Source organism: Balaenoptera physalus (genome assembly GCF_965194825.1).
Source record: "Balaenoptera physalus genome assembly, chromosome: 16".
NCBI lineage: Eukaryota > Metazoa > Chordata > Mammalia > Artiodactyla > Balaenopteridae > Balaenoptera > Balaenoptera physalus.
Genome location: NC_138898.1, coordinates 70,438,488 through 70,464,281, shown reverse-complemented (window position 1 = coordinate 70,464,281; position 25,794 = coordinate 70,438,488). Strand labels below are relative to the sequence as shown.

At 42.8% G+C, this 25,794-nt stretch overlaps 2 protein-coding genes across 7 annotated transcripts in view; one reads left to right on the top strand and one right to left on the bottom strand.

The window, feature by feature from the left end:
- Nucleotides 1-10,820, top strand: part of DCUN1D3 (defective in cullin neddylation 1 domain containing 3) — a 34,592-nt gene extending 23,772 nt beyond the window's left edge. For both annotated transcript variants that reach the window (XM_082431123.1, XM_082431122.1), the window contains 2 exons: nucleotides 6,734-7,269; nucleotides 8,562-10,820. In XM_082431123.1, coding sequence (XP_082287249.1) covers nucleotides 6,839-7,269; nucleotides 8,562-9,045 — 915 coding nt within the window. In that variant the 5' untranslated portion in view covers nucleotides 6,734-6,838 and the 3' untranslated portion in view covers nucleotides 9,046-10,820. The remainder of the gene's footprint in view (nucleotides 1-6,733; nucleotides 7,270-8,561) is intronic.
- Nucleotides 1-25,794, bottom strand: part of REXO5 (RNA exonuclease 5) — a 73,439-nt gene that overhangs the window by 11,819 nt on the left and 35,826 nt on the right. For all 5 annotated transcript variants that reach the window (XM_082430986.1, XM_082430987.1, XM_082430988.1 and 2 more), the window contains 5 exons: nucleotides 23,952-24,044; nucleotides 23,099-23,315; nucleotides 22,668-22,852; nucleotides 21,621-21,737; nucleotides 19,344-19,423 (listed from right to left, as the gene is read on the bottom strand). In XM_082430986.1, coding sequence (XP_082287112.1) covers nucleotides 19,344-19,423; nucleotides 21,621-21,737; nucleotides 22,668-22,852; nucleotides 23,099-23,315; nucleotides 23,952-24,044 — 692 coding nt within the window. The remainder of the gene's footprint in view (nucleotides 1-19,343; nucleotides 19,424-21,620; nucleotides 21,738-22,667; nucleotides 22,853-23,098; nucleotides 23,316-23,951; nucleotides 24,045-25,794) is intronic.

The following is a 25,794-nucleotide window of genomic DNA, read 5'->3' as shown; positions in this document are numbered from 1 at the left end:
TCCCTAACTGGAACTGCTGTTTTAGCTTGCTGCTTGCAGTACATTTTAGGACAGAAAGTCTTTTAAAAGCATGAAAATAGTAGACGCGTCTCATTTGCTTTGGCAGAGGAAACAGCTTTTCCTCCCAAGTAGCTCTAGGTAAGACCTAATCTCCAGAGGTGCTCTTGTAAGTCCCAAGTTCCAAATGACAGTAAGCAGAAGACTTTGCATTTTAAAGTACTCCCTCAGTCTTTCCTCCTTGTTATTTTTGCAAGTTTACTTTCTAGGAAGTAGTTTATAAATGGACACCACCCATTTCCCAACTTTTTCTCAGGTCATTCAGCATCTGCAGCTGCCAGTTGGGATCAAGAGGCTCTTGTGGTCTTGCTTTGAGACTCCCTAGGGGGATGGTTTCTGCCAGTACAGCTGCTTCAGCCCCTGGCAGCTGGGTGTCTGGCATATATAGTAAGAAGTAAAATCATGCGCCCAACTAGCTATACAAACTGTTTGGATGGAAGTTGGAAAGATGGGTTTCTTATTGCTTGGTGCTTATTGCACCAACATTCGTCAGTGGCTTCTTGCTTCTGAACAGACTCTAGATGGGAACAGAATGGGAGGAGTGGATTGGATCAGTTCCTTCTCTCAAGGAAGTCATCAGAGTAGATCTCAAGTGCCTTGCTGACACTGGATTTTGGTGCCAGCCTTTGCCCCCTGTTTTTTAGCTCCCAGCCAGCTATAACAGTGAGCCAGCTTGCTCTATTTTCCATATGTCAGGGCCTATTCCTGACCCTGCAGAGTTCAAACTAAGATGATTAGGACAGGGAAGCCTGCAAAGACAGTGTAATCTTTCACGTCTTGTTCAGATTGGAGTAGCTCTGCTTTCTCTGTCTTTTTGGACTTCTCATTTTCCCTTGGCTCTAACAGGCTTGGGCAAGAAGTATGAGAGCTGTTCACTGTGGTGGCAAAATGCCTGTCCTGAGAAGGCTTGCAAATCTAGAACTTCAGCCTCTCTGGATACCAAAATGTGAAGGTAGTCCCAGACTATTAGACTTGGAAGGATTTTAATCATGGGAACACAAACTCAGAGAGGTTAAGAGACTTGTTCAAGGGCACACATTGCTTAGGGAGATCCCAGACCAGAACTGAAGGCTTCCTGGGAGTTTACTCTGTTCCTGTTGACTCAGTACCTCTGGAGTACAATCAGGTGTTGATAATGTATCTTTTCTTCTTGGGCCATCAGCATCTCCTTAGGGGAAGGATATATCCTGGCATATATCATAGCAAAGAACAGTAAGTAGTGAGGCCAGTGATGTAGAATGGTGAGTTTAGAGTCACACTGCCTGGATTTGAATCCCTTTTCCTGTACGACCTCAGGCCAAATCCCTTAAACTCTGTTCAGTTTCCCCCTCTGTAAAGTGAAGGTTATATTATCTTCCTCATAGAATTGTAGTGGGTTAAATGTGATAATTCATGTCAGTCTCCTCAATACACACATGTAACTTAAAAGGTATTGCTATTAATAAACATTTTAAAATCCTGTCTCAACTTGGACCAAGCAGATTGGTCCTTTGCCTCCTTCCTTTCCACTTTATGCTTCCAGTCATTGAAGGACCAGAACAAGACTCATATTCTCTGTGAAACTTTCCCATTGAGTTGATTTTGGAGTCTTGACAGACTGGTTTTATTTCCTAGTCCCACTGCTAAGTGGTTAAGAAACCTCAGTTTCCTAATCTGTAAGGGCTCTGACAACCTAGGTTGTTGTGAGGTTTGAAGGTGATGTATATGAAGCATATAGCCCCATGTCCCACAAATACCAGTTTCTCTTCATCAGTCCCTCCACCTTTCTTTCCATAACACTGGTCCACACTCTGCTCTCCTTTCCTGTCTCCATTTGTCTTTGTGTGGTTTAGCCCTTCATGGTCCTTCTGTTCCATAAGAGGTGATTCTGTTTCAGAGGTAGATAGTAAGTCCTAGAAGACAGGGACTTGCCTGATTGTCACTTCATGGAACTGCCTAAGAGAAACAGTTTCCTGATCTCTTCTTCTCTGGCTCTCTGGAGCCAGAGCATCCACTGGGACCACGACCTCTGGGATTGCCCTCGGCCCAGCAGTGCCAGTGCCAGCGCCAGGCCTGGGGCCAGGCAGGCAGCCAAGCCCATCCCCAGGAACAGCAGCTGGGGCTGGCACAGGGAGGAGGGAGGCTGGAAGCTGATGCAGAGAAGGAGTGAGGGAGAGAGGCAAAGTCAGAGCTGAGATTGAAGGAGAAAAGCTGGAGGCTGATCTTAGTCCAGCATAAACTGAGCAGTTACTGTCTTTCAAGTAAACCCCCAAAGCTGTGCATAGAAGTAGGTTTCCTGGTTTGTGGCTTCTTTGCCCCCTTTATTCTTCTTCCTACCTTTCCTTTCTTCCCACCCCTCCTTGTCTCTCACTCCATTTCACTCATTTATGCCACTTTAGCTGAAACAGGAGAGCAGAATCACTTACTGCAAGAACAGGAAAGCTGCTGTGGGCATTTGGGGCGTCAGCATACCTGAACTGCCCCAGGAGACCTGGCCTGGCTGCTGACAAGAGCACTGTTCTAGAAGGGAGGCTTGATTCTGTCACCAACTTTGTGATAATAACAACTGTAATAAAAGCTAACACTTACTGAATACTTTTTATGAGCCAGGTATTGGGCAGAGGATTTTACATGGGTTATCTCATTTACTCTATCCACCAGACCATGAGGTACAACTGTCCCATTAAAGTTACATGCTGATGGTCACAAGTTGGTCCATCACCATGATTCAGATCCAGGTTTGTCTGCTCCTAGAGCTCTTCCTCTTAATTACTCTGCTCCAGTTTCTCCCTTCCTAGATAGCTCATTGACCTCCGTGTACCTCCATTTCTCTTCCTATGAAATGGGGGTAATTATTTCGTAGAGCTACATTTATATGTAGCTGTTATAATGTACTAACAAATACAAAGTGGTATTCATTAATAATGATGCTCGGTTAGTGAAATTTGGCTCTGGGGTGCCCAGCTTGTGCTGAGGCTATCCACTTCAGAGAGGTGGCAGGAGGACCACTGGGAAGTAAAAATGAGTATAAATAAGTAGCAAGTTAGAAATCCTGTCTTTTGCAGATCTACAGAGCTGGAACCTAGTGGAAAGGGAATGGAGTCTGGAACTGGCTGGAAGGTTGTCCCAGGTTAGGGACAGGGAGTGACCAGCAATTCAGAGTATCCACAGCGCACAGCAAATACCCAGCTTGATTTTATTCAGCATCATTCACAAGTCTTAGCCTATGGAGGATCTGATTCCCCCAGGTATTTCTGACCAGTGGTGCATTTGAGCAGGGTCAGTGCTGTAGTTCAAGAGACTGTTTTTGAGCAAGACCCAACTGCATGACTCAAGGCAAGGGTAGGCGTCCTGTCTGGGCCTGGGGAAGCCAAAGCCTGGAGCCCATTGTTCAGATGGGACAAGCTGGGGCTTCCATCAGGCTAATCAGATACTACTCGGCTGTTAATAATGGCTGTCATATCAAGTGTTTTCTGTGTGGAGGACAGTGTGTGCCAGATACCCTTTATCTGCGCTTCCTGACTGAATCCTTACAACTGCTCTTTGAAGTAGATAGCATTTTGCAGGTTGAAGAAATACAGGTTTTGATCAGGGTCAAACATCTGGTGGCAGAGTTGGACTTTAAGAGCTGAAGCTTTTAACCATGCTGGTGGGCTGAAACATCACAGGTTTAAGAACTTTAGACTAATTCTAGTCCCCGCCTCTAGTGAGACTGAACCTAACGGCATCTTGCCTGCCTGCATCACGGTCGTAATGCTTGCCTGGGAGAGGGCAGTGGCTAGGACACCCTTCTTAGCACAGGGCACAGACCATGGTTTTTTTTTTTTTTCCAGTGGCTAATTGTAAAACTCGCTGCTCTGTGATTGGTGTGGTGACACTCCTGAGCTTGGGACCCATCCATTGGTGGGCTTTCCCGAGGTGATCTGATGTAGGTGGGCTCAGCAGTCCAGCCTAGTGGTGAAAGGTCATGGTTTCTCAAGCCAGACATACCAGGTTCTGCTTGTGATCTTGGGTAATTTTCTTTGTGCCTCAGCTTCCCTGTCTTTAAATGGGGTTGTGGTGAGGATATATGAGTGTTATTGTCCATAAAGTGCTTAACATAGTGCCTGGCATGGTATCAAGCGCTCAGTAATTGATAACTACTATTATTAGCTGTTAGCCAACAGCTAGTGGGTCCAGGGAAACTTTCAACTTTAAAACACTTGAAGTGCTGCCACCCTGGGACACACGGCTGAGCACCATGATTGAGCCTGAGAAATCTCTGGATACAGAACTATTTTCCCAAAGAAAGAGGAGACACAAAAGAAGGGAGCTCATTGGGTAATCAGGGGGCCACACTTACCATCATATCTGAAAATACTTTTTTCTGGCTTGAGACCACAACTTGCTTCAAAGAAAAGGACCAGAATGGAAGAAAGGGATCCAGCCTTCTAGCACTTGCTGATTGATCATCTGTCTAAATTGATTTCCCCCTCCTTTTTTTCATCTGCTGGGCATGTAAAATGCCTTCAGGTTTCAGCTGGTACTGCTGTGCCAGGTCATCAAAGATGCTCTCATGTGGAGGGCTGGTTGGGTAAATGGATTAGGGCCTCTTGGGAGGCCCATCTGTTCTGTCCCTATGTGAAGGCCTTGGCGCCAGGATTTGGAGGAAGCTGATATAATGCAGCATCTGTCCAATGGGGCAGGGGTGAGTAGCCTGGGATAGGTGGGTCAGTAGGAAACCAGGAAATCCTCTTATCCTGCCAGGTACCTGGGCTTCCCTCAGCAGCACGAGCTGAGCAGCAAACCCTGGTGAGTCAGCGTGCCTGGGAATTAGAGTTGCCAGTCTGTGAGCATGTGGGATTTGTGTAAGTTTGGGCCTTTTGTTTCTTTCAGCATTTTAGTCTTTAGAAACACAAATCTGGAAACCAGACCCTCCACATGGTATAGTCCTGCTTGTTTTGAGATAATTCAGCTTGAACAACAGTTGCTTCCCTTGTATGCTGGTCTTCTAAGAATTAACCCCATACCTTTTAAAATTGTAACAAGTTGTGCTTATGGCTTACTAGCTATATTCTAAAAGCATAAAAAGGCTTTAAAAAACTTACTTGGGTCTGTCATTTTCCACACCAAAACCCTTCTAAGGGTTTCAGCGTGTTTTTGAAACCTAAGTGAAACTGCGAGTCTTTTTTTAAGGGCGTGTATAACCACGTCTGTCATGTATTCTCTTTGAAGGTGGACAATGGGACACACCCCAATACAGTGTGATTCCAGTAACTACAGGAATGATTCTGGTCTTCATTTTAAACTTGTACGCTCAGAACATACCCTTAGAATTCCTTTTGAAGATAACTCTGAATTTATCCAAGCACTATTTGGAGGAAGCTAAAGTTCTTTAGGTAAAGTTTAAAGCTCCAGCCTTCCATTAAAAGCACCCTTCTGCCCCACTGCCGGTCTCCTTAGAGCTTTGAATTTGGATTGTGGAGGTCCCTGACCCTAGAGCTGGAGAGGCATGGGACTGACATTGATTTGGTCTGCTTTCCCGCCTATACTTCTGGCTCCTGGTCTAAATTTCTATCAACATTATAATTTCAGAGGCTGCAGTTATTATAGCAGGTAGCAAACTTTTATAAGTACTAAATTTTAGATGGATCTTCTAGCGGACTAGTTGAAGGTAAGAATAAGAGTCTGAGTAGATAGAGTCTTCAGAGAAATCACCTCATCCCTGGCCCAGAAATTTCTAGCAATTCTTTAAAAACCACTTTTTCGTTACTTAATAAATAAACCACTGTGATGTTTGTTATGTATCAGTGCAGACTTTTCTTTTTCATCTAGCAGTTATTCTATCATTTAGAGACTGTATTTGGGTAAATCAGCCCTTCTTTTAAAATGGAGACGCTATCTTGGAAGACTAAGCCTGCAGGCCCTACAGGACATTCACATTTAGTGTGAACTTGACTTTCCTCTACATACCACCTTGCTGGGGGCGGGGATGGGGGTTAGAAAAGAAGCTCAGCGATTGGGACCCTTGGCGTGGAGAACAGTCTTGGTGGATGGCTCCCATAGGTGGATAGAGGAAGGGTGGAGAAAGGGCATTTCACCTACTGTGCGGGTGGGTCCCAGAAAGGAACTTGAAGAAATCAAGACAAATTTTACTTTGTTATTTGGCTAGGACTCTGCCGTTAGTCTTGACTCTGCAAATTCTTTATCTCATCTTTAGGCCATTATGAAACTATATAGTTGTTTTGGATGTGGCTACCCCTTCTTCCTACTCATCCTACTTAAAAAGAACATCTGAGAATTTTGACATTAGAGACTAGAAGATGAACCTTTTATTTGTACCTTCTGGGTTAATACAGGTCCAAATAACTTTCTTATGTGACGGCAAGTTGGCAAGACAAATTTCCTTTGGAATATTTCTGGCAGAACCATAGTCTTCCTTGATGCATTCTGCACATGAATCAACTTCTTTGTGATCTATGTTACCTTAAGAATTTTAGGAATTTTCCTTATTGGTTCTCCATATGTGCTCTAACCACTGCATTTCCAAGGTGAAGGTATGGGCTTGCGAGGGAGGTGATGATGAACTTGGGGAATTTCCCCTGGTTCATGGTTAGCTCATTGAAACAGAGTGGTGTTCCAGTGTGCAGTCCCTGGAGGGAAGCTTGCATACTCTGTCTCCCTGTCCAGCAGTGATTGCTTTCTAATTTCATTCCAGGTTGGCTGGCTCCTCTGGCTGATGGCATGTTGAGGCACGTGGGCCAGTGGCAACAAGGGCATCCAATCCAGAGGGGGCCACTCTAGAGGCCAGGCCACCAGCATCATGGGCCAGTGTGTCACCAAGTGCAAGAATCCCTCATCAACTCTGGGTAGCAAGAATGGAGACCGTGACCCCAGCAGCAAGTCACACGGGAGGCGGGGTGCAGGCCACCGTGAGGAACAGCTGCCAGCCTGTGGCAAGCCAGGTGGGGATATCCTTGTCAATGGGACCAAGAAGGCAGAGGCTGCTACTGAGACCTGCCAGCTGCCAACATCCTCAGGAGATGCTGGGAGGGAGCCCAGGTCAAATGCCGAGGAGTCTTCCTTGCAGAGGTTGGAAGAACTGTTCAGGCGCTATAAGGATGAGCGGGAGGATGCAATTTTGGAGGAAGGCATGGAGCGCTTTTGCAATGACCTATGTGTGGACCCCACAGAATTTCGAGTGCTGCTCTTGGCTTGGAAGTTCCAGGCTGCTACCATGTGCAAATTCACCAGGTTAGTCACAAATACTTCATGTCACCAGGTGATCAGAGGAGGAAAGAGAGCACAATTGAGCAGTGGTGCCCAGCTAGGATAGAACTGGGTTGGCTTCATAGGGTTTTGGGTAAATCTTATTTTCTTTTTCTGACCAATTTCTCTAAAGCTATTCAGCCTCTGAAGAACTGGGCAGCAACCCTCCTTGCCTGAAGTTAAATGAGGAATAATCCATGTTGCCAAGCTGCTGCCCCACCCCACTGCTGTTTGACTTTTATCTTTTCTTTCACTCCTGTACTTGTCAATTCACTCACTTCCTCACTTGGTATTTATTGTACACCTATCATGTGTTAGGCATTGAGTGCCAGTATAGTGAGTGCCACTGGGGATGTGCTTCAGTAACTGCATGAAGCCAGTTGCCCCTTCTAGCTCTCCGCACATTACCCTTAGCCAGCCTATGTGCCAACAAGGACAGCTGGCCCTAGTTATCAACCAGTAGTTGTGTACATTGTCATGGTCATGCATCCCTGTAGAGGTTGTTTGTGGGGAGACAACATGGCAGGGTCACTGCAAGGTGTGGTTTCCAGAGCACTGGGTTATAAGTAAGTAAGAAGAATTGACTTTGAGAATCCCTCGATAAAATTTTTAGTCCCTGGGTAGGTTACTCGACAGACCTCAGACGTTCTATCTTCAGCAGTTGCAGAAATCTCCGAGAAGATGATCAATGTGAGACCATGTTGTAAACTAAAAGTGTTATATAGATGTTAAAAATACATACTCAATTTTTGTTTTTTAATAACAGAACTTTGATCTCTGGTGGCAGAGTTACCCAGGTTCATCCAGAATCTTTGGCTCCAAAAATTTCCCTTGGCAGTCACCAAAAATATTCCAAAAACAAACAACCCCTAGAGAATCAAAAGGAAAACAGGAAGAGACTCCCCATCTTGGAGGAGAGTCTACAGCTTAATCACTGTTGCAGAATGGGAAACAGAGCATGGAGCAGGAGACTTTGAGTTTAGCTTTGGAAAGATGAATAGATGAATGAATGAACCATCATCAGCTGTCTACCATGTGCCAGGCACAATTAGAAGCAGCTGACATATTAACTTGTTTAGTCCTCACCAGAACCCTATGAAGTAAGGTAGTATTCTCACCATTTGGCAGATGAAAGAAATAGGACTACAGTTAGCGGAGGAGTTGGCATTCAAATCCAGACAGCCTCACAGCTACCCTCTTAATTATGATACTATATTGCCTCTCAGTAAATGATACCATTTACAATTATTAATTGTGCCCCCTCCTTCCTGTTGCAGGAAGGAGTTTTTTGATGGCTGCAAAGCAATAAGTGCAGACAGCATTGATGGGATCTGTGCACGGTTCCCTAGCCTCTTAACAGAAGCCAAACAAGAGGATAAATTCAAGGATCTCTACCGGTTTACATTTCAGTTCGGCCTGGACTCTGAAGAAGGGCAGCGGTCACTGCATCGGGAAATAGCCATTGCCTTGTGGAAACTAGTCTTTACCCAGAACAATCCTCCAGTATTGGACCAGTGGCTAAACTTCCTAACAGAGAACCCCTCGGGGATCAAGGGCATCTCCAGGGACACTTGGAACATGTTCCTTAACTTCACTCAGGTGATTGGCCCTGACCTCAGCAACTACAGTGAAGATGAGGCCTGGCCAAGTCTCTTTGATACCTTTGTGGAGTGGGAAATGGAGCGAAGGAAAAGAGAAGGGGAAGGGAGAGGTGCACTCAGCTCAGGGCCCGAGGGCTTATGTCCCGAGGAGCAGACTTAGTGGCTCTGTCTCAGGAGCAGCAGCAAGGATCTGCCCGCTGCCCTGCAGCCAACCAAGGAATTGGACCTTTCTGGAAATTACTGAAGATCCGGATATTTTCTACTTTACACCTTTCTCTGCCTTGTATCTGAAAGGGCTCTAAAATGCTGTATCATGTTTTAGGCACTTTCTTCACTTTTTGGTTATTTTGGTTATTTCTTTTTTGGGGGGAGGGTCCCCCAAAATATTTGAACCTGGCTACATGTTGTGTATCTTTTTTTTTTTTTTTTTGAAGCCTTCAGATAGAATAAGCCTGCCACTTCTTGCACAAATTAGATTTTTTGGGGGGGGTGGGGGAGGGTGTAGAGCAGGGAGCGGGGGAATGGGACAGTTAGGTTGAATTATCATTACAAAACGATACAGTGCCAGATCTCAGTTTTGCATATTCTTGTTTTTCAGGGCAGGTCTGTACTGTGTGTAGTGCTGTTTACATCGTTGAATTTAGGTTGTAATAATTATTTTTAAAGATTTACACAGAGTTGAATAGCAGTGTTAACTGTTAACCACATTGCATTAATTCCCAGGCGATTTAAAGCTCTTGGAGAGCCAAGGCCAGCCAAGAGCATTTGTAGTCTGGTGACAACCCCCTTTTAAGCTAATTTATCTGAAACCCTTATTTTCCTCACTTCTTGCTCATTCCTTCTTTGACCTATTGCATTTCATGTTGAGTTTATCCATCAACATGCTGCACCTGTCAGTCAAGTGAGCGGTTTTTTTAGAACACATTGTACTGAGAACCACTTAAGCATTGAATGCAGAGAAAGCAGTGCTACCTCAGTTTTGCTGGAAGTAGACTTTGATAGTTTTCTTTCTTTGATGAACTTTCTGTATTTTCACGTTGTAAGTGGAAATACTTTTTTTTTTTCATTTGCCTTGGAGCCAAAGTTTCTGTTCCTGGTGGTCAGAAAACTGTGCCTGCCGGCCAACTGACTTGAAGGAAAACTGTGGTATGGAGCTCTGCTTGAATTTTTTTTTTTTTTTTTTTTAAATTGAGTATCATCAGCTTACTTGTCTGGCAAGTGCAGAAGCCTGGGCTGGCTTGAACTCTGCCAAACAAATATAAAAATGTATTTAATAGTTAAAACGTGTGCCCTTTCCCTTCTTGCTGCACCCATGTTGTCACTTAACCCCCAGAAGTTATTTATTTTCTTCTTTGTTAATGTCAGGCTCATTTGGGGTAATGTGATGACTGTTTAGGTTTACATGACCCACCTCTCCTTTTCCTACCCCCAAATATGTATATATACATATATAAGATATGTATATATTTTACCTATATAAAATATATATATATACACATATATGTATCTATATTTCTTTGTTTCTTTGCCTGCTAAAACTGGCTATAAAAGGGAGCCTTCAATATATATAGTATAAGAAGAGTGCCAGGGAACATCATAATGGAGGCTTTTGAATCAGAATTTGGACCATTTTCATTAAAGAGAAGATTAATTTTCTCAGCCTTTTCCTCACAAGAGGGAGTCCCAGTTCCCCAGACTCCTCTGCGTGCTCGCTCCATAAGGCCAGCTTTGGCCAAACTGCCACACAGGAGCTGACTCTGGTCCTACCTGGTTTCAGTAGAGGGTCCTCTTGTTATTTTTCCATTAAAAAAAAAAGTGTCCTCATAAAACTGTACTGGAAGGGTGGGTGGCAGGAACTTGTACTGTTCAGCTTCCAACACTTTGGAACAGATTGAAAAGGGAATCTTTTAAATAAAAAAATATTTACACTCTTGAGGTAATGCAGAGTTTGTCTATTAAACATTTGGAGTTTTCTCCCCCAACTTACCCCCATCTCCCTCCCAGGTATATGTTTCTCAGCCTGGGCAGGAATCACTTATTTTGAGTTCCTTTATTAGTAGCCTATGGCTCTGGTCTCCCATATTTACAAAAATGATTTAAGGAGTTTCTGCAGTCGATGTTTTTCTAAAATTGGTATTGACAATAGGGAACATATTTGAAGTCAGATTTTCTTTTTTGAATCCTAACCCTGACAGTTGCCCCTTCTTAGAGGGATGGATGGGAAACTTTAAAGTCAGCCACAGTAGGTTGGCAATACTGCTGGAAAGCTGACGAGGGTCCCAGTCCAGATGTCTGGCTTTGTTCTAGCCTAAGACACAAGATCCCTGTATAAAGAGTTTCTAGAGGTCCTAGCAGGTTCTGTGGCTCAACTGTAGTCAGGGCACCTAGACTGAGGTGTTAACAAGACTGCCTTTTCATCCAGTCAGTGTGCAACCCCCAGTTTTTCCCAATTCTGGATCGGGTAGAGGTTGAATAAGGGTAAAGGCAGGCTGCTCCGAGCCAGGTAAGGCTTTTTCTGTCTCAGATCAGAAGGGTGTATGGAGAGAAGGGCACAAAAGAGGTAGATGCTGAATATCCTGAGGACTCTGGAGGAACTGGATTCTTTCCCCAGCCTGTAAGAAGGCATGATTCCATGCATTAGGTGTGCTATGATGGGTGGTTTTTTGTTTTAATTCAGCTCTTCAGCTTCCTCAACAAAAGAACCATTAAAAAAATTATTTTGGGTTATATATTTAATGGTCTATTTGTTGGAAAAATGCAAATTAGAAGCCTGAAAAGGGAATGGTCAGGGAGGGAGTTTCCTTCCAGGTTTGAGTTCTTAATGCAAGGAATTCAAGCTTCTGCAGTAGCCTGGGCCAATGCTTAACTTTCTCATGAAAAGCAGTTTTCTGCAAAGGGATCCAAGGTAGTGTGTGTGTGTAGGGTTTGCAGTTGCACTTGTGGGAAATAAAAGGTCCCTGTTCTTCTTCACCTAGAGATAGGTTTGCTGCTTAATGAGTGAGCAGTAATTGTGTTGCACAGGTCAATGCATGCCCCTCAAGTAAGCCAGTGCACCCTTCACTTTAACAATATGACACCAGAGTGGTGTGGTGGTGTGGAGAGGGGCAGGATGTGGATGCCATTTTGAAAATAGGCAAATATCAGAGTGGCCACAACAAACTGAATATATGTTGGGAAATTGCTTGATTTTTGGCAGTGGTTTTGTGTGTGAGCTTCTGTGGTATTTCTTTAGCAATTGATTAGAAAGCTGTATGAGATGAAGTGTGCTTCACTGAACTGCTCTTCCCCTATCCCTGCCAAATTTGAATGTATATCATTCTTAGCCCTGCCTCCTGTAATGACACTTTGCTATGCTTCAGCTAGTTGTCTCAGCAGTTCTCCCTGCCAGATGTGCTCACATGTGTGAGTTGGGTCCAAGATCCCATTTCTACCCTTCTGATAAGAAAAAAAATCTAGAGCTGGGTAAAGATCCAAATTTCAACCAAGCCCTCAGGCCCAAGGAAATCCAATAGAAAACGTACAAGGCAGTGTTTTCAAAATTAAATTTCCCTAAGGAAGGCACAAACTAGCCTTCTTGGAAAGGAGGAAAGATTAAGCCACACATTATTTTTGGTCTTTTAAACAGTACGGATCTCCCAAGGACTGGTGGCAAAATTCAGTCCTCAGTGCTGGAGCCTGCAGGGTGTGGGACTCCACAGTTCACACGATGGCCTCATATACTATACCATGCCAAATTTAAACAACGGTAGGAAATTAGTGGGATAAGGACCTGGTATAAGTTTAAAAAACAAAACAGAAGATCTGTATTTAGGACTGTGTTTGGTTTGCCGCGTTTAAAGTAAAGTCTTCAGTGCAGTGAAGCCCAAAGGTAGACCCAATTACACAATTATAAGGGCTGGAAGAAAGCTGCTGTTTTGCCGTAGTAGCCCGCTTTGCCATGTCTGTCTTATGTTTGGTTAGTGATGACCTGAACATCTTGGTAATTGACAGGGTCTTCCTTGGGGGACTCCAGCAGTATCTTGTTTAAAGAAGATGGACTAAAAGGACTATTAAGTCATTAAAGTGTTAATTGGGACTCATTTGAGAACACATGACATTGATCTTCCTCTTAATCCACCGTCTGTTTTCTGATTCATATAGAGGGGTTCCCACCCACTTCCCCTTCAGAGTTTACTCCTTTGCTAAGCTGTAATTATAGCATATATCCAGGTTCACCTTGACTGGCACTGCCTTACAGTGAGGATCTGCAGGTGTTTTTCCTCATTGAAAGACAAAATTGAGTAACCATCAGATTCTGCTTCTGATTCAGGTGCTAGGGCATCACATCCTCCTCCCTATTTCTCTTCTTGGAAACTGAGCCTGCTCTTCCACCACCCACCTTCCCTAGTAGAAACTTTCAACACAAATCTTGGATATTGCCAAAGGAAGCCATTCAGCAGCTGCTGTGGTTTTATTCCCAACACACATTTATTCTGGCAGAAGTGTCTACCCTCTGACCCTGGTCCCAGCCCCCGAGTCTGTTATTAATTGCTCTTACCTGTTGCACTAATGAATATGATTCTAGGTTTCAAAGGGGGAATTTGAAGCACTAGGCAAATGGGGCTTGGATAAATTGGTCCTACGAATAAGATACCCTGCCTTAACCCGCTGAGGTGATGAGTCCACTACTCACGTGACCCTCCACCTTTGTGGATTCCTCTTGGTTTGTGACCAGTGTGTTTGTTTCTTGAAGTTGTACAAACTTGTTGACAAAAGTCAATACTTTGATTTTTATTCTCTGCACTGTTGCACTCTCCAAATGGCTCCTTGAATATTTTTATTAACTTGTTACACACATTATTGTCACTTTTTTACTTGGAAGGTAACCTGCTGTTGGACTTAATAAATTTGTTTACTTGACTATTGACAATTCTGCAAAAAACAAAAACAAAAAACCAGTGACTTCATTCTGGGGTGAGCTTTACCCACCAGGAGCCTCTTCCACCAACATACCGGATGGCGGACCCTGTGCTCTGTGAGATGATCCGGACGGTACAGGATCCCCAGCCACAGACATGGATTGTCGACCTCCTACTCACCAAGCCTAATGGCTTTCGGAGTCCCAGGACTTGTAGGCAAGAAGCAAATGAGTCCTCCCAGGGCCACTACCTAAACAGTCTTACCTTAGCAGCTGACGTCAATTCCCTTGAAGAATAAAAAGTGAACACTGTTCTAAATGGTTGGCTCCTACATCTATTAGGTTGGCAGTGATTAAGGCAAAGGAGGCAAGATGAAAACTGTCAAGTGCTACTGCTCTGTGACCTTTGGCAAGTTAAATTCTGCGTTTCCTTTTAGTTATCTGCAAAATCAAGAGACTTACTTCTATCAGTGATGATAGGATTTAGAAGAACTTCTGTGATTTATAAAGCACCTAAGACATAAGTTTAAGGTTTCCAAAAGGCTGTTAGGTGAGTAATGCAGGGAATCCAGAGAAGAAGGTTGGCATGGTCACACACAACCCTTCACAAGTCACTGCCCCTCTTGGGGGCTCAACTTCCCGCTGTGCCAAATTGGGAGGATGGGGGGCTTAGACTACCATGATCCCTGATGGCTCCATCTGGCTCTTACATTCCGGAAGTCTAATTGTGGTACATCTTAGCTTCCTTTAATTGTATTTTCTGTCTAGTTATTGTTTATGCTCAGGAAAGCTATTGGCTAGCCATCTTAAAGGCCAAGTAGGGCCTTTGATGCAGGCCCTAGTGGCCTTCCCAAAGATTCCCAGCCAGCCTCATATAGGTATCTCCTAAAAATAAGTACAGTGGTGGCATGAGATGTGCTTTTATTTTTCTTTTCAGTTGGAAAGGGCTTAAGAGTCATGACTACCTCCTCTTTCTAGCTAGGAGAGGGTTATAAGGTTTCCTCAATGAACTGGAATTTTTCTTTTCTTCTCATATTACCAAGGTCAGCATCAGATGGAGGCTGGAAGGAAATCTAGGGGGTGACTTTTTCCTCACTTAAAAAAGTAAACCTTCAAAACATGTACTTATTTTCCCAGTTGGCTCTTGGGCTTGTGTCTTTTTTGGCTCTTCTGAGTTACTGAGCCCAGCCAAGGCCTTACAAATAGAGGTGTGGGGAATAATAAAGTGAAGTTTACTGATTTGGGTGCTTATATAGAACATGGAGCTATTCAAAGTGTTGTCATGGTGCTGTATGGCTAAAATCCAATTTTTGACTAGATGAGGGATAAGCAATTAATTCACACTATCACCAGATAAGCATAACAGTATGTGGAATGGTATACTGAAGGTAGCGCTGAGGGTTCAGAGGAGAACAGTAGTCAACTCAGCACTGGCCTCTTCCTTCCTCCCAAATCCAGCTGCCAAAGCACATGGCTGGGTTAGCTCTGGAAGTCATTCTTTAGCTCTGGATTTTGACCTAGGTCCTAAAGAGTTAGTCTGCCTGGGAAGTTAAGGCAAGAGAGCCAGCCTAACCTCTCCCACTTCCTTTCCTTTGCTATGACTTCCAAGGATGCCCTGTCTTATGAAAGCCATAAGGCTCTTATGTGGGTTTAACATTCTTCCTATGTAATGTTCCAACCTTGATTCTCTTCTTACCTTAGGGGTGCTAAGAAAGTCATAGTGGAATATGGCAGCAATGCAGGAAGCAGCAGAGCACCTAACTCTGCATAGTGTTCTTTAATCCATGCTGATGAGGACTCTATGGGCGCATGTTTATCTGGGGTGGTGCTGCTGAAATTGCTAGTTTATTACAATACAGAGCTACAAAATAAAGTGGTACTAGTGTTAAGACAAGACAGAAGAACACATAGACACAAGGCTCTTGTATACACAGACTTACATAATAAATAATGCAGCCTCCTTTACTGAGTAAAGATAGATAATTGGATAAAATCTAAATATTTGGGGGAAAGTTACATATGTCAAAATAAGTTCCAGGAGGAATAAGGTATATGTGTAAAAAAATCATTAAAAAAACCAATATATGTATGTAATATATATTATCAATGAGTATTAAGTTGATCTCTGGATCAGTCAAAATGTTTTAAGCATAAAAGTAAATAGAAAAAAATGAAAGACAAGAACAAACTTCTAATACTTACTACCTTAAAAAACTAGAAACATTTTTGCAATAATTGACAAATGGACACTATACTTAATGTGTAAAGAGACCTTAAAAATTCAGAATGGAAAATTCATTATGGAAAAGACAACAGAAACATGAGCAAAGGATACGGACAACTCTCTAAAGAAAAACAATTGGCCAAAACCTTCTGGAAAAAATAGCAGATGACAATCTAAAGGGTATTCAAATAAACAGAAATTAAACCTATAATGAAAAACTTTTTTAATCTGTCAAATTAACAAAGATTTGAAACAAATCGATGCTAGCAAACACAAGGTAAAAACTTTCCTGGAATTAAAAAATCCTTCAGTGTTCATACTTTTTTAAAAAGCCCAGTAATTTCACTTCTAGGAATTTTTCCTCAAGAAATAATTATTTGCCAAAGATGTATGTGCAAGGATATGATTGGCAGCATCATTTGGGAACAACTTAGTGCCAACCATAGGGGACTGTTCTAGAAATTATGGCACGCATCAACATGTTGGAATATTATGCAGCTATTAAAAACTGCTTTTGAATAATGGAAAAGGTATGATAGAAGATTGTAAAACAGGGGCAGTCATTGACTGAGTGGTGGGATTAGATATGGTTTTAACTTTTCTAGATTTTTCAAGTTTCCATTAATGGATTTCCTTTATAATAGGGAAGAGAATTTACAAAAAGGGGGACAAAAGGCAATGAAAATGACACGGCTGAGTGTCCTACTAAACAACCCCACTATGGATGAGGAGGCCAGAAAGTTGGGGAGTAATACGTTCAAAGCCTAAGCCAAGTGTTCTGTGAAAACCCTTCAAGTTGCCTTTCCCCCCCAAATGAGAAGCTGCTCCTGCAGCTGTCTTGGCAGCTCTGCATTGGCTGCCTAGAAGGGTGTGGGAGGAAAAATGCACAAACGCACTTATGAATGGAATGTGTGTTTTGCAAGAGGCCAAGTTGGCAGCTTTGCCTTCCAAAAGGTGGGAGCATCAGCTGAAAGAACAGTGTGTGCAGACCGGGGCCTCAGAGACCTTATGGTCCAGGCCTATCTCTGTAGAGTTCTAGAGTTGGGGGCCTGTGGGGAAACTTCCACCCCCACCCACCCAGGAAAAGGAATGGCCTTGGCTGTTCCTAGGAGCAAAGGGAGTGCTCTTGGCACAGGGAACCTTCATCTGCTCTGTGAATGTGCAGTTGGAAGATGATCCTCAATAAAATGTAGGCTTTCCCAAATTTAATTCTCACAACAACCTTGTCAAGTAGGTACTAATGTTGCCATCTTTAAAATGAGGAAACTGAAGGGAGCTCCCTGGTGGTCTAGTGGTTAGGATTCCATGCTTTCACTGCTGTAGCCGGGGTTCAAGCCCTGGTCGGGGAACTGGCAAGCTGAGTGGCATGGCCAAAATTAAAAAAATAAAAAACAAAATGAGGAAACAGGCTCAGAGAGGGCAAATAATTCATACATATCCCACTATTTGGTCATTTTCCACAAACTGAATCTTTAAATATTCATAATAATCCTTAAAAGTAGATACATCCTCATTTTATACAGCTGCAGAAATGGACTCAAACAAGGTTAAGTGACTGGCCCAGGAGCACAGCTGAAGTGCCAACCTAGACAGACACTTATTTTGTGTCTCAGGACTGGAGTCTCAAGAGGTAAACAGCAGCTAACCTCCCACAGCTTTGGAGCTCAGCTGCAGGGGGAAAGAATCCAGCCAACATTGTTTCAAGATGTTCTCAAGGCCTTGCAGCTGATGTCAGCAGTATACCTGGGGAACTTCGCTCTTTACAGGGGAACTTCATCCAAAATCAAGAGCTTCAGTTCTGGCTCCTGGTTCCCAACTTCCAGATCTTATAGAAGTTGCATTTAAAGGATTAAACACTGCCTCAAATGCCCAACCTTGAGAGTTATTTTAATTATTTTTTTCTAACTATGAAAGCAATATATGCTGATTTAAAAAAAAAAAAAACCGGCCTATATACAGAAGAGCATTTGGTAAAATCAAATCTGTCAATCCCACCAGCCAGAGACAAATACTGTTCATATTTTGGTATATAGCCTTCCAGGTTTTGTTCCAAGGCTGTGCACATCTTTGTATAGTTTTTTTCTACTCAAACTATACAGATTATCCTGTAACTCTCCATGCTTTATACAACCTATAATATACTATAAATGCACAATCTCATCTTCACAACAATCCTATAAGATGTATACCATTATTATGTACCAAGCACAGAGATGTTAAATAATTTACAGTAATTCAAGCTCACCTAACTAAAAAGTAGGAAAGCTGGAATTCAGAGTCTAGCAGTTTGGATCCAGAGGTCTACTGCTGCTTCTTGCAGATCTCTTTCACTAGAGATTTTATTTACACACACATGTGCGTGCACACACACATAATTTTTAAAAATAGCTACCTAGAATTCCACTGAATAACCCCATGACATCTCCTCCATACATGTTTTTGAGGATATTACTCTAGAAGTGGAATTGCAGGGTCCCAGTGTAGAGAGAAATTTACAAGATTTTTTGTAATGATACATACTACATGCCAGATTAATTCATCTTTTCTGGAGGGCAGCTAATACCTCTGTTTTGGAACTGTGTGTGCCTGTGCCCATGTCCTTTCCAACACAGAATGTTGACAATTTGAGAGTTGATAAAAAAAAAAAAGCAAAGGCTTTTACTGAAATTAAAGCTTCTAAGGGGGAGCTCTGGTGTGATGGAGGCACCTGTTGGTAAAGGGTAACACTGCAGTCTCACTCCAAAAGGAAGGAAGCATTCCTGAAAATTGAATTGAAAGGGGGCTTCCTGGATTGGTTAAAAGCTACAAGAGTCAGTCTTCAACTTTGCTCTGGTGGACCTGCCAGATTCGCAGTCAGCCTATCTTTTTCCTTCAGTGTTATAAAAGCCATTAATAGAAAACAGTTTGCCTTACAGAAATTTGCTTCACAGATGTTACCACTTTGACAAACTACGTAATTAATACCTGGGTTTTCTCCACAGAGAAGTCACTCCTCCTGGTTTCCTTACCTATATACGGTATACCATTTAATAGGAGTGCTACATGAAATAAGCACCTGCTGTAATACCTGTGTATAAACCCACTGACACAAAAAGTACAAACTGGTTTCCTCCCCTCACCTTGTCTTAAGATGAGGAATGTCTGAATTTTAGGCATTTATTGAAAATTTGTACATTTCATATAAATGACTAGACTCCTTAAGCTGGTACAATGTTTCCACAGACTGTCTACTATAGAGGTCTGGCAGCCTCTGGAGTGCCTGCAGCCTGACCAAATTCTCTGCTATTGCCCACGAGGGATTAAGAAATGGCACATGGAAAATGGTGGGCAGACTCACAAACACTTGTTTGGGCTGTTGCTTTCCTCTTCATCTTTTATTCCCATCAGTCCTAGGCCAGAGAGCGATCCATGAGTGCTGCAACAGATGAGGAGTAAAGATAGCTTTTGTCGACAGGGTTGAATGAATGGTTATAAACTAAGGTAGAGGAAAAAGGTTTTTTTTTGATATGCGTATGTGCCATGGGGCAGGGGGCAGGCAGGTAGACAGCTTATGGAAAGCTGCCTGCTGAAAATGGTCCAATGGAAAGAATATTGACTAGTCCCAGATGCCTAGAATCAAATCATAGCTCTGCCACTTAACAGATGTGAGGCACATCTCAACTAAGGGTGAATGATCTCAAACTAAGACTCAGTTTCTTCAACTTACTAGCTGGGTGACCTTAGGCAAGTTGCTTAATCTGAGCCTTTTTCTCATCTTGTTAAATGGAGATTCAACAACCTTAACCAAAACTGCATATAAAAGCACTTAGCAGCACTTGACACATTAAGGGTTTGATGAATTATAGCAATTATTAATGTTTTCAGTATTAATTTTAGCAGTCACCAGAAGTATAAGGATTAAGAGCTGAGTCAGGCTCCCAGCACGAGGAAACCTTCTACTCTCCTTGCTACTCCTTCTTCCTGAGCCACTTTTACCCTTTCCCAAGTGTTATCTGCTGGCATCATGGAGACAGCTGCACAGATGAGGCCCAGAGAAGTCAGTCACACAGCAAGCTTATAGTCTGGGGAAAGACATGCTCCTGCTGCTGGGTTTGATCATTATGGCTATGGAAATCAGAGTGCAACTTTTAAAACAAAGGAGTAACAGCAGGTTTTGTTACTACATGATTTGCTATTTCCAGAGTTTTCTCCTGACTTGTCAAACATGCCTTAGGACCTCTGCCTCAGTCAGAACCTAAGCCTTTTTTTGCTCCTTGACCCAATGCTCCCTCCTCTAAGCCCTCATCCCCTGAGAACAGCCCAGCTACTTCTGGAAGAAGAAAGCTTTGGCCCTCTCTTGGCTTAGTTTACCTACACAATGGGGAACTACAAGCTAAGTATTCCACTTGGTACAGGAAAACCCCTATTTGACCCCTACCTCCATACACTGGCTCTGAGAAGTTTTATGCAGGCAAGTTTGCCTCTCAGGGTCCAAGCTCTTAAACAAAGAGCTTTCTGTTTTCTTTCTTTGGCAATTTTTGGTCACTTTTAAACCTCTTGCTGTTAAGTCTACCCATAAGCCTGTTTGAAGTGTATCAGTCTAAGATTTTTTTTTTTTTTTTTGCTGTAAAACCTAGTACTTATTTCTGTTTCTCAGAGACAGTAATTCTCTCAAGCTGCCCAGCAGGTAGCCTGTTTCACTAGTGGCCCTAATACATGTCAGAAGAATTTTATGATAGGAAGTTAACTTCTGATCCAGGCTTCAAGGCCTGAGGCATTCATGTTTTGCCACCTGGGACCTTGGGCCTGTGAAAGAATCCTAGAATGTCAGAATTTTAAGGGACTTTAGAAATAATACAATCCAGTGATTTTCAAACTGTGCTTTTTTCAAAAAAAGCCCTCTTTCCCTCTTTCTCTCCTCTCCCAGCATACACATTCATTCATATACCTACTCATCCATTTCAGAATTGCTCATCTTTATGCCTTAGTAAAGATTTAACATCAATTTTTCTTTTAAAGAAAGGGTTTTATAGTTTCAAGCGTTTGAAAATTACTGATTTACTCCAAATCCCTCATTTTACCAAAGGGAAATTGAGATCCACAGTGGGAAAGTGGCTTGGCCACTACTTGTCAGCAGAGATAGGTGATACAGCTGGGACTGGACCCAGAGTCCTGCTCCAGTATTCCTCAGGCTTAGAAACAGCAAAACAGGCCCTATCTCTTAAAAGTTAACAGAAATGGTAAAGGGGGCAAGGGCAGGGAAGGCAGGAACACACTCCTGATATGTGGGAAAGGTAGGTTCTAGTCACATCTAAGCCTGGGCCTTGCCCTAGAACTTCCTGACCATTTTTACTCAAATGGCTCTTGTTCCAGAGAGGCTGCAGGACCTAAGACCTCTGCCTTTAAACTGGGATGAGCTGTCTCCCTGAGGGACCACTAAGTGTAGTTATAAGAGCAAATATGAGTAAAATGGGGATACAGTACCTCTCTCTTAGAACTGTGAGAGTTAAGAGATGATTCATTTCAGTTTTCGTTTATGTGCCTGGACGTCAACAAAAGGCTTTTCTCCAAGAAAAGCTTAAGTCCAGAGAGTCCAGAGGTCAGAATCATGAAGGGGCAACCCTTCAGTCCTTACCTCAGTTCCTGGCAGCAGGATGAGGCAGAGGGTGCCTGGGCACAGGCTGTGGTAGAGCTTTCCTATCTTCCTGCCCCAGCGCCAGGCTGCTATCTTTGGGTGGTCCACCTTCACCATCTAGAATCAAAGCCAGGTGTTGACACTCAGTCAGAGTACCCACCGCTGACCTTTGGAGGGACTGCAACATTCCTCCTCAGGCTCCCAGGAAAGGCTCTGTACAAATCCTCAGTCTGAAGCCAGAGTCTATACTGCAGGGTTCCCTGTCCACTCCAGCATCCCCAGACCTCCAAGTCAGTTTAGGGTCCTGAGTTAGGGAAACCAAATCACTAAGGAGAGCTCTAGTCTGGCCTCTGACATTAAGTATCTCTGTGACCTGGGCAAAGTCACTCACTAGCTCTGGTGTCTATTTCTCATCTGCTAAGTGTGGGACATTATACTACGGCAGGGCTTCCCAAACTTAAACCATTCACCTTCTATCTTCACCCTTCTGTTGCATATTCCCTAATGGTTTTCTTTAAAGTGAGTCAATTTCTTCCATAGCTTCGTCTAAGTAATACTATCCATGAAATCACACGTTCAATGTGGTGGTTGCATACTTTAATGAATGTTAGAAAAACAAGTTCATAACAATAAAAGTGAAAAAAAGAGGTCCATCTGTGACCACCAAAAATCATATTGTGTATGTATGTACTACACTTCAGGAAACCCTAGATCACTAAAGACTTGTCCAGCTCTCCAACTTCCTGTATTGACCCCTCAAAGTCCCTTGGAGAGACACCTGGAAAACCTGATTTTAGCAAGTTTGGAGGGGGCAAAAGTATGAGAGATCTTGGAGAAAGAAAGGTGTGTCCAGGGCTGGAAGACACTGGAGAGTGAAGTAAGACTAGTGGCAGGGCAGGAAAAAAAAGATTGAAGGCTTAAGTGTCACTTGAGCACGACCATCCTGCCTAATTTCCATAAACATCAGAAGGCCAACCACCAGAGCCAGCAAACCAAGGTAGCTAGCTACCTTTCCCCCCTAACCCCAGGATACTTTTAATCACTCACCTGCAAGGTCTCCTGCCCCGAGGGGGGAGGTATGACACGAAGCCCTGGGGGCCTTGATTCAGGAGGTAAGCCCCTGAGCCATGAATGGAGGTGCCTGGGCGTTAGGGCATGCCTGCCTTTCAGCTTCCAGTTCTTGCCTGTGAGAATGCCAAGGGCCCTCTGGGCACTGCCAAAAGTTTTGAATCCTGAAAACAGGAATACCCCCTCCTGTTATTAAGGACCAAAACCAAAACCAAAACAAAAACAAAAAACCTGATCACCATCCTAGCTGGAACCCATCCACAGCCAGGGGAGAAGGACAAAATCAGAGGAGATGTTGACCTGGTCCAGCCCAGGAGGGACTACTTGTTGACCATTTCCTTTCTCTGACCTCGTGTTACCACCATCTCTAATCTCCTTCCCCAAGGCTATATTCGATGGCACAGACTTACTCAAGAAACAGTATTTTTTCTGCTTTCCATTTTTAAGATCTTTAGGCAAGATCACAGCTTCCAGGCCCAGGAAGAGGCTGGACTGTTGCAACAGGTGTTCCTTGAAGGTTTCACTCACTCCAGACAGGTATATAGTACCTTGGTTCTCAGAATCTTGTTCCAGCTCATTCACAAGGATGTCACAATCAAGGGTGAGCTCTGTCACAGGCCTCTGCACCTAACCAAGGAAAGATGGCATTAATGGTAGAAAAGTCACCACTTCAAACCCCAGGCCTGTTACGTACTAGTAAGTAGCTTAATTCTGCAGCTTCCTTATCTATACAAGGAAGCTAATGATAACTGCCCCAAAGGACTACAGTAGAAACTTAAGTAATAGATAAATAAATACAAAATGTAAATATTTTTGTGTAAATAATACTCTCTTCCCTTTCCTTCTCTCCCCCACCAACTGCAATCAGTTCTCTGCCTTCTACACCAATGAAATTGTTTAATTGCGTAAGAAACATCAAAATACCATTTGATTCCCCTGAAAGCTAAAGGGCAACCACAAAAAAAACCACCCTGAACAAACCATTTGGGGTCTAAGTAGTGATAAAGAGTACATGGAAGATGTAGCCCAGGCTGATTTTGACAAAAATGAAAAGCTATCATGTCTTAGGTCACCACTATAAGAATGCCGGCCTTGGCTAAAGGCTTTCCATAACAGAAAATCTTGTGTCTTAAGCCTCTCGAGGGTGCTTGTCTAAGCTGTTATGTCTTAGGGTGCTGTAAATACAGGCTTGAGTAAATACAAGTACTGAAAATACAGGATTGAGTGAAGTATACTACTTTATGCTTTCTCTGGCAACCCTACCTTGATGCAGGTACCTTCTACCAGGATGCCATCCAAAGACTCTATGGCCAGCTGGGCACCTTCCAGGATTTCGTATTGTATACAGAGATGTGGCTGCAGAAAAATCAAGATTTCCTTACTTTTGCTTTCCAGGCTCAAACTGCCAGAGATGGGGCTAGGAACGGGGCCCACCTAAACTACAGTGGTCAGAGCCACCTGAATGGATGTTCTTGCTGTGCTGGGCTAGATAGTGATCACAGACCATCAATTTTAAGTGGAATCATCATGGTTCAGGGCTTGGTTTCTCTCAGAAAATAATCTTGTCACTTAAAATTGAAGCCTTCTCTCCCTGAGTGGTATGGGGAAAGCACTAACAAATTCTTTACTACCCAACTTGCTGTTCATACCATTTATTATTAATCACTAAAGTTACCGCTGCAAGTCACAGGTAGAGATTCCCATTTGCCTTATTAGCTTAATTTTAGACAAGCAGCTTTCCTACAGGCTTGGGGAGGTTAAGTTCTTCCACTGGATTTGCATCTTCAAATTGCACTTGATTAACACCAGAGTATCTAAATCTATGTGATGGTCTGAGCCACAGCATCATCATGGAGATTAAAGTGCTCCCATAGAAAAGCTTCATTTTATTGGATTTGGCAATGATTTCCTGAACATGACACCAAAGGCACAGGCAACAAAAAAAATATGAGAAGTTAAACTTTATCAAAATTAAAAAGTGTATCAAAGAACAACCACCAACAATGTCAAAAGGCAGCAGAAAGAATGGGAGAAAATATTTGCAAATCACATATCTACTGAAGGATTCATATCTAAAATATATAGAGAACTCCTAAATCTCAACACAAAAAAATCAACCCAATTAAAATATAGGCAAAGGACTTGCATAGACATTTCTCCAAAGAAGATACACCAATGGCCAATAAGCATACAAAGAAATGCTCAACATCACTAATCATTAGGGAGCTTGCAAGTCAAAACCACGAGATACTATTAATACTTCACATCCATTAGGATGGCTACTATCAAAACAAAAAATGCCCCCCAAACCAAAAACAACAAAAAAACCAAGTGTCAGGGGAATTCCTGGCAGTCCAGTGGTTAGGACCCCCTAGCTTCCAATGCAGGGGGCACAGGTTCGTTCCCTGGTCGGGGAACTAAGATCCTACATGGGATGCAGCCAAAAACAAAAACAAACAAACAACAAAAAAAGACCAAAAAAAACCCAAAAAACAAAAAAAACCCCCAAGTGTCAGCTGGAATATGGAGAAGTTGGAACCCTTGGCATTGCGGGTGGGAATGTAAAATGGTGCAGCTGCTATAGAAAACAGTATGGCAGTTCCTCAAAAAGTGAATTATCATTTAACCCAGAAATTCCACATCTGTGTACATCACCCAAAAGAACTGAAAACAGGGACTCAAACAAATACTTGTACATCCATGTTCATTTCACAGTAGCATTATTCAGAATGGCTAAAACGTGGAAACAATCCAAATGTTCATCGATGGATGAATGGATAAACAAAATGTAGTATAATCATACAATGGAATATAATTCAGCCTTGAAAAGAAATGAAATTCTGATACATACTACATCATGGGTGAACCCTGAAGACATTATGCTAAGTGAAATAAGCCAGACACAAAAGGACAAATATTGTAGGATTCCACTTATATGATATACATAGAGTAGTCAAATTTATAAGACAGGAAATACAATAGTAGTTAACAGGCCTGGGAGAAAGGGGACCGGAGAGTTACTGTTTAAAGGGTACAGAGTTTCAGTATGGGATGATGAAAAAGTTCTAGAGAGAATGTACTTAATAACACTGAACTATATGTAAAA